This window comes from Sycon ciliatum, chromosome 1, assembly GCF_964019385.1.
Source record: "Sycon ciliatum chromosome 1, ocSycCili1.1, whole genome shotgun sequence".
Classification (NCBI taxonomy): Eukaryota; Metazoa; Porifera; class Calcarea; order Leucosolenida; family Sycettidae; genus Sycon; species Sycon ciliatum.
In genome coordinates this window covers 5,065,280-5,074,121 of record NC_088643.1, presented here as the reverse complement: position 1 = coordinate 5,074,121, position 8,842 = coordinate 5,065,280, and the positions used below count along the sequence as shown (strand labels likewise).

General features: G+C 50.7%; 1 protein-coding gene across 2 annotated transcripts in view; it reads left to right on the top strand.

The window, feature by feature from the left end:
* LOC135810802 (complement receptor type 1-like) overlaps positions 1 to 8,842 on the top strand; it is a 34,938-nt gene continuing 26,096 nt past the window's right edge. The window contains exons 1-3 of one of the 2 annotated variants that reach the window (XM_065324237.1): positions 1 to 222; positions 1,042 to 1,190; positions 2,339 to 2,533. In XM_065324237.1, the coding sequence (XP_065180309.1) occupies positions 1,118 to 1,190; positions 2,339 to 2,533 (268 nt within the window). In that variant the 5' untranslated portion in view covers positions 1 to 222; positions 1,042 to 1,117. Of the gene's footprint in view, positions 223 to 962; positions 1,191 to 2,338; positions 2,534 to 8,842 lie in introns of those variants that run through there. The other variant, XM_065324242.1, reaches the window with a different exon arrangement.

Here is an 8,842-nt window from a genome sequence, read left to right as displayed (position 1 = left end):
TTTTGCCAGGTCAGATGATGTCAAGCCCAGTGTCGGAAAGATTAGATTTGAGAAAGCTGCTGAAGAAAACGTCTCCCACTGTCTTGTTGTATCGGTTCGAGTCTGCAGTACTGGGAATCGTGAGTATGAGAAGACCTTCACACGAGCTCTAGCTGCAGCGAGCCGTACATCACGACGTCGACCGCTGAGCTCCTCGAACTCGTCGCACGGAGTGGAGTCGAAGTAAGTGTACTCGTATGAATGGAAAATAAAAATTAATAATGATGTTCTGAGTTATGGCGGGCTAGCGTGCAGGTAGTGTGAGCTGAGGTTGTGCATATTATTGGTGCAACCATGATAAACATGCACAAACCTTTGCGGCCTCCCCTAGCCCCCTTCAACCTGGTAACAACTTTGAACACCATCTTGCTACCAATCAAAGTGACCAGTACTTGAACTACCGGTATGAAGTGGATCCCGGATGGATGACTGGCCCACATGTAGTCGCTGGAAACGGCAACCGGCTATTGGTAACGGGTGTTTACAGTCATGGTAACCGTAGCAACCGTCCAACTAACATGTTACTTTAACAGTTTTTAGGTTAAGCAAGATACACGCAAGTGGGAACATTCAACAGTTCACACAATACTGACAGTGATGAGGTATTGACATTCAACGACCTGATGCTTAGCGCCCGATCACGTCTCGAATGCGCAAACAGAAGCCTTCTAACTCGGAAGGTTCTCGGACATGAAATAATACCGTAAGGAAAGGGGGGGGGGGCGCACCAGTAACTCATCAGTCAGTATTATGTAAATTGTTGCACATTCTGACTCCCAAGTATCATCCCTATAATTGTAAGTGTTGGACAAGCCACGGTTAAAAAAACTTTCTTAATTTTAATCCGATTGGCTCACCATCTGAGTTTGTTTAAAATCATTATCGGTATCATTTTCTGGTCAATTTGTCTATGTACATAACCCGGGCTACTTGTCCAGAGATTTAATGACAGATATCTTCTTATCTTGCTGCTGCTGTGTCCACTGCTGTTGGAAAACATAGCGTTCAGCAACCGACTGTTCTGATTCAGCGACACACCTAGACTGGAGAAGCATCGGTCACTAGCAGCGGCCACGCCATGGCGCGACACACTCTACACATACTAGTTTTCGTTATTTGTGCTTGCCTCAGCGTACCATCATCTGCCCAAGGTATGGGAGCTATGATTACCCCCCCCCCCCCCCCCTGACGACCTTCACATTCATACTAGTGCTGATTCAGGTAGCATTTTCTCCAGGTATTGGGTTTGGTTAGTTTTCCACGGGTACCTGATCGGGTAATGTTTTCATGGTAACACCACAATGCACCCCTTCCCTTACACACTGGGTAGACATGCAGAGTATTACATAAATTTGTACACGTGCACGGCACATGTCATAATTATGATGTCATCTGCAACTTCGGGTTTTCGGGTACTGTTCTGTACCCGAGTACCCGAGGTCCTCACGGGTAGCACGGGTACCCGACTACCCGTGCGCACCTCTAATTCATACATTCATTATTTTTTTTGATGAGTTCGATAAAAGGCTTTAAAAAAGCACCTAAGCCGTGCTTTTATTGGTTTCATATTGAATTCACAGTTCCTGAACAGTCGAGTTTTAGTCACTGTTGCTGTGTGTGTGTGTGTGTGTTTGTGTGTGTGTGTGTGTGTCCTTGCAAGCCGCAGTGTTAAATGGTGTAATCCCAGTACAAGTTGCTATGTCTAACATAGCTGTTCGCTATCATCGCTTCCGCGATGGGCAGGTCTGAGGTCTGAGGTGTGTGTGTGTATGTGTGTGTGTGTGTGTGTGTGTGTGTGTGTGTGTGTGTACGAGGCAAGGTACAGCCGAGCGAGGAGGCACTGAAAACGCGTCGACTTCGCTGATTCGGCCATGTTCCTTGAATGGATGACTCCCGTATGCCAAAGTGTGTCCTCTTCGATGAACTGGACAAGACTGGGCCACGCCATGGGCCCCGGAAGCAGTGGCGGGACAATGTTGTGTCCGACATAAAGGACCGCCAGATAGTGGACTGGTACGACCTCGCCCAGGATCGCATACCATTCCTCCGACCGAGCCCGTCACCTTAGACTTAATTTGCACTTGTGGAAAGCGCTATCGCCGTCGCCAGGACTTGACTTTCCACGCCCGATTCTGCTCGTGACTTGAACACTGTTAGTCCCTTCGGGACCTGCTATCACCTCCGGACGGGCATATTGTATTGTATTGTGTGTGTTTGTGTGTGTGTGTGTGTGTGCACGTATGTGTGTGTGTGTGTGTGTGTGTGCGTGTGTATATATGCGTGTGTGCATTGGATCCAGGTCCACCACCGGCGCCATGTCCCATCACACGGTATGCAGGTGTTGGCTTCAAAATGTTTCACCTGCGAGAGACAGGGCACCAGATCGTACTGTATTTCTGCTCCCGGCAACGGGAACTGCGTGGCCTGGGCTACCGAGTATGTGAGAACGGAGAGTGGAGTGATCTGGGACTCAAACCGCGCTGCGAAAACCCAAGTGAGTAGTCGCAAACCGTACAACAGAATATGTGTGTCTGTGTGTGTGTCTGTGTGTGTGTGTCCCATATGGTGCAGTGGTATGTGCAGCGATTTCCAATCGAGAGGTTGCGAGTTCGATTCCCGACGATTATGGTCACACGCGTCTCATTCTAAGACCCCTCCTGACTTTTCTTTCATTCTCCTGGGTGGTTACCAACAGCCAGTGCATGCCGGAGTATGTGGTGTGATGTGTGTGCGGGAAAAAAAATGAATGAAAAAAAGACCAAAAAGTAGGGATTCACTGGCCCGAAAAAGCCACTTAGCCCCATCCCTCACACAAACAAGTCAACAAAGAGGCATCTTTGGATTGAGGAGTGCTGGTTTCGAAACAACTGGTTTGAAGCTCAAAGTAGAGCTGGTGTTAGCTCAGAGTGGAGCTGCAGTTAGCTCATAGCAGAGCTGATGTTAGCTCAGAGCAGAGCTGGTGTTAGCTCAAAGTAGAGCTGCTGTTACACGTAGCTCAAAGTAGAGCTGCTGCTAGCTCAAGGTAGAGCTGCTGTTAGCTCAAATTAAAGCTGCTGTTAGCTCAAAGTAGAGCTGCGGTTAGCTCAAAGCAGAGCTGCAATGCTGAATGGATGTAATATAGCGCAAGGCAGAGCCGCAGCAAATAGCTAGATAACGCCAGTTGTGAGAGTGGACCCGATTAGTGGGTGCAATAATTATAATGATGGTGTGAATAAGTTGGATAAGGAGGGATGGTTGGAAAAGAAACACTGCTGAAGCACGATCCGGTGTCTGGAAGAGCACAACAGGGCAAGCAAGATTTGTTTGTCTTTTCAGCAAAACGGGCGGGTGCCATTTGTGATTACGCAGCAAAAACAAAGCGCATGACGTCAGTCTTGAATGCAGTACAAAGCAATGCAGTGCAGTGTGTGCGCTAGTTCGGATTGTTGCTAACAAGTACTAGCACAGCCAGTACACCATTCATAGCTGTGTAGTGTAGACCAGGCTGAATAGTGGCGGTCAATTCTTCAGCCTTGCAAGCTGTTGAATGGTGCAATCCCAGCACAAGCTGCTATGGCTTCTGCCGTAGCATCGCTATCATCGCCTCTGGCGATGGGCGTCCAATGGTCCAATGGTGTGTGTGTGTGTGGGTGTGGGTGTGTGTGTGTGTGTGTGTGTGTGTGTGTGTGTGTGTGTGGGTGTGTGTGTATGTGTGTATTGTAGTGTTATCTTGTATGTGTGTGTGTACCCATTGTGCATGCTCGTTTCTCTTATTTGTACTCTTCTCTTTATAGATGTCTCATGCACCGTAGTGTACCCTCTAGTACTCTACTAGATCCAGATATGGAGTACCCGCGACTGTCTTGCTGTATGATGTGTCTTTCACGACTATTTGTGTTCTTGCACTGAAAATGAAAAGGGTTCTTTGCCTCACAACGAGACCGTGTTGACTTGGTATTTTCGTGTGCTCTCGACACGTATTAAGGACGTCGGGAGAACATTACATGGTGGCAGCGCTGGGATTTCCTCTTTGACAGGATGGCGACAGGCGTTTCGAACAACCCTGTTTCCACTCCCACAACTACCTCCATCACGGTTTCCTCAGGTCCAAGTAATACTACGACTACTAGTAATGCTGGCTCGTCAGGAGCAGTCACTGTCTCGAGTGTTGGTCAAGCTGCACCCTCTGTCGTTTCCTCCGCGGCTGGGCTATCCCTCCCCACGGTATCATCTCTGGGTCCCGTGGCACCCCAGGTTCCGTCGATGATCCACCTTACCCAGGTAGCTCCACCAGCCCCATTCGACTTCAAGTCCGCTGATGTGTGGGAGAAGTGGAGCAAGCGATTTACGAGATACAGGCTCGCCTCGGGTCTTCATATGCAGGCACAGTCCGTGCAAGTAAACTCTTTGTTATATTCGATGGGCGACGAGGCTGACGACCTCCTACTGAGTTTCCATTTATCAGACCAGGATGCGGACAACTACGACATCGTATTCCAGAAATTTTCAGACCATTACGGCAGGAAACGCAATCTGGTGTACGAGCGTGCGAAATTCCACCAGAGGGCCCAACAGCCCGGAGAGTCGATTGATGGCTACATAACTGATTTGTTTCGTTTGGCAGAACGTTGCAGCTTCAAGCAGCTCCACGACGAGATGATCCGTGATCGCCTTGTTGCAGGAGTTGCAGACACTGCCCTGTCCCAGAAACTGCAACTGGACCCATCTCTTACACTGGACAAAGCTCTGGCACAAGCTCGCCAGAAAGAGACGGTTCGAACACAACAGTCTACGGTCCGTCACAGTTCGTCAGCTGGTGCAACTCTTCACCAAGTCCACGCTTTCGAACAGCAGCATCACTCTGCATGTGAGTCGTGTACCTGTGCACTGGAGCTGAATGCACTTAGCATGCGACCACAATCTCACCAAGGTGTGAAACATCCGGCCCAGTACAACCACGATTCAACTGGTCATGCTTCACAGCCCCGCAGTACACACAGTTACAGTGGTCATCCTCGCTCAAGTCAGTCTGCACCCAGGCACAGCTCTGGCATTGATCAATCTAGTACCTGTCACTGGTGTGGTAAGGAACGCCATGCACGCACTCAATGCCCAGCTCGGCAGGCCAAGTGTTCATTTTGCGGCAAGATTGGACACTTTGCTGTTGTTTGTATGCAGAAGCACACTAGTAGCTCTCAGTCTGCCTCCAACACCAGTCACATGCATAGTCTGCAGTCCTCTGCTGCTAGCTCTGGTCCATTACAGTCTGCTGACCAGTGGCACTATCCTCCAGCCTACCTAGGTGCATTGTCCGCTGATACTGGGTGGTCTATGCCCATGCTGCTGCAGTCAGTGCCAGTTACAATGAAGGTCGACACTGGTGCAGACGTAACTGCCATCCCAGCCAGCTTATATGACGACATATCTGCTCACCATCAGCTCAGCCTCCAGGAATCCGACCGTACGCTGAAAGGTCCAGACAACGCAACTCTAGCTGTTTCAGGCCGCGTCACACTCAGTATCTGCCGTTCTGCATTTTCCGACTTTGCAGTAGACACAACAGTGTACGTGGTACCGCACCTGAAAACACCTCTGCTCGGCCGGCCAGCAATCGAAGCCCTACATATCTTCAGTCCGCCAGCAGATTTGCTCAGCGCAACTACCGGTACGTCTGAGCAGTCCTCCGTCAAATCGCAGTACCCTGAGCTCTTTGCGGGAGTTGGTTCGTTTGGCAGCGAGCACACGATTCGGCTGGTCGATAATGCACAGCCTTACTCTCTGCCTACACCACGCCGTATCTCTCTACCGATGGAAGCCAAAGTTATCGAAGAACTGCAGGCCCTCGAACAGAGTGGTGTCATTCGCAAGGTAACTGAGCCAACCGATTGGTGTGCCGGTATGGTAGTGGTTCCTAAACCCAACGGTAACGTGCGCATCTGTGGCGACTTTACCCGACTCAACCAGGCTATCCGACGGGAACGTCACATCATGCCAACAACCGATCACCTGCTTGCTCGCCTCGGCACAGCCAAGGTCTTCTCGAAGCTGGACGCGAACAAGGGCTTTCACCAGATCCCCTTGTCGCTGGAATCTCAACTGCTAACAACATTCATTACGCCCATCGGTCGTTTCTGCTTTCGACGACTCCCGTTTGGCATCTCCTCTGCACCTGAGTACTTCCAGAAGCAGATGTCTGACCTGCTGAGCGACCTGCCAGGCACAATCTGCATGATTGACGACGTTCTAACCTTCGGTGACGACGAACACGAGGAGGAGAAGAATCTGCATGCAGTCCTGCAGCGTCTCTCATCAGCCGGAATCACACTCAACCCAGACAAGTGTGCTTTCCAACAACGTTCAGTCAAGTTCCTGGGACACATCCTCGACGACAACGGCATCCACCCTGATCCCCAGAAAGTGCGCGGCGTTCAGGAGCTGAAACCCTGCACGGATGTCCCAGCAGTACGTCGTTTCCTTGGCATGGCGAATCAGCTGGGAAAGTTCGTACCGGATCTAGCAACGATGTCCCAGCCACTGCGTGCTCTCCTGGTCAAAGGCCAGGAATGGTCCTGGACCGAGGAGCACCAAGCAGCATTCGACGCGATCAAGTCAGCCCTCAGTTCGCATCCAGTACTGGCGATGTACTCGACTACCCTGGATACGATCATATCTGCAGACGCCTCATCATTCGGCCTGGGAGCAGTCCTCCTCCAGGTGCAGTCTGACGGCTCCATTCGTCCAGTTGCATATCAGTCCCGTTCTCTGACACCAGCTGAGACCCGCTATTCTCAAATCGAGAAAGAGGCTCTTGCTTCTACTTGGGCATGCGATCGTTTCGAACATTTCGTACTTGGCAAGCCGTTTACGATCCAGACCGACCACAAGCCGCTCATCCCGCTTCTAGGCAGCCGTGCTCTAGACGACCTACCGCCTAGAATTGTCCGTTTCCGTCTGAGGCTCCTTCGTTTCAATTTCCGCATTGTTCACGTGCCAGGCAAGGATCTCGCCATTGCTGACGCTCTCTCCAGAGCACCTGTTTCATCAGAACAAGTCGACAGCCAAGATGTTGATCTCCTCGCAGCTGAGACAGCAGCGCTCGTCGACTACGCCGTTGATTGTCTGCCTGCAACAACTAAACGCCTCGATGACATCGCCGAGTGGCAAGAGTCTGATCAAGTGTGTGAGTCGCTTGCTCGCTACTGCGCTGACGGCTGGCCACACTCATCCGACGCTCCATCTGATGTTCGACCATACGTAGAACACCGGGCACACATCACACTTACCGATGACGGTCTGCTGCTCTACAACGACAGGTTGATCATTCCCGCATCTCATCGCGACGACATTCTGTCACGGCTCCACACTGGACACCAGGGCATCGCCAAGTGTCGCCGTCTTGCCCGCAACTCTGTCTGGTGGCCCTCCATCAATTCGGATATTCAGCTGTATGTTGCAAATTGCACGACGTGCGCCCGCATGCACACTCAACCAGCTGAACCGCTCATCCCAACAACACTCCCTGATCTACCATGGCAACGTCTAGCTGCTGACCTGTTCCACTTTGGTTCGCGTGACTTTCTCCTACTGGTAGACTACTACTCTCGCTACATCGAAGTCGTCCAGCTGACGTCAACATCATCCAAGGCCGTAATTACGCACCTGCAAAGTATCTTTGCCCGTCACGGTATTCCCGAGACATTGATGTCGGACAACGGTCCACAGTTTGCGTCTGAGGAGTTTCGTCGATTTGCCGAGGAGTTCTCATTCCAGCACGTAACCAGTTCTCCGCTATATCCGCAGGCTAATGGTCTCGCCGAAAGATCCGTTAAAACCGTCAAGCATCTATTCACTGCCTCTCCAGATTGGTACAGTGCGTTGCTCACGTATCGCAATACTCCTCTGGAATCCGGTTACAGTCCTGCACAGCTCCTAATGGGTAGACAACTCCGTTCACGTGTCCCCGTGTCCAGCTCGCAACTGCAACCTCAGTTGATTTCGACATCTGACTTTGCCGCCGCCGATGCAGCTCTCAAGGCCCGGCAAACCAGCAACTACAACGATCGGCACCGTACTCGTTCTCTGCCGCCTCTACAAGCTGAGCAACCAGTCTATCTCACGGATCGCCATGAGACTGGTACAGTACTCCGTCAACCTGCCATTCGCTCATATGTTGTGTCTACACCCTCGGGTGAATATCGTCGCAACCGTCGACACATTGTTGCTTTGCCGTCCGCACCTCCGGTTGCGCAGGTTCCGAAAGCAGCTTCAGCACCAGATACAACACCACCGCGTCCACCACAACCTACGACAACAAGTACCACATCGTCTACAACCTCTTCTACACACTCAGCCGTTCCTACATCCAGTACAACATCAGCAGGCACAACCATTACTCGTAGTGGTCGTACAGTGATGCCTCCTGATCGTTATGGTTTCTCTGACTGAACTCTTGCTCTGATCTACCACTGAACTCGCATCACCATTACCTCTTTCCTCTCTTGCTCTGTTGCTCTACTCTTCTCTACGCTTTTCTCATGCGTATGCGTGTATGTGCGTATGCGTGTATGTGTGTATGTGTGTGTTCTTCTTCTTTTGCGGAAGGGAGGGATAGGATTATACATAAATGTTTTGCATTATTTGGTCTTCTCGTCTTGTCTTTCTCTTTCCAACTTTCACTGCTATGCTCTTTCTCCTTTTTGAAGAAGGGGAGATGTAGTGTTATCTTGTATGTGTGTGTGTACCCATTGTGCATGCTCGTTTCTCTTATTTGTACTCTTCTCTTTATAGATGTCTCATGCACCGTAGTGTACCCTCTAGTACTCTA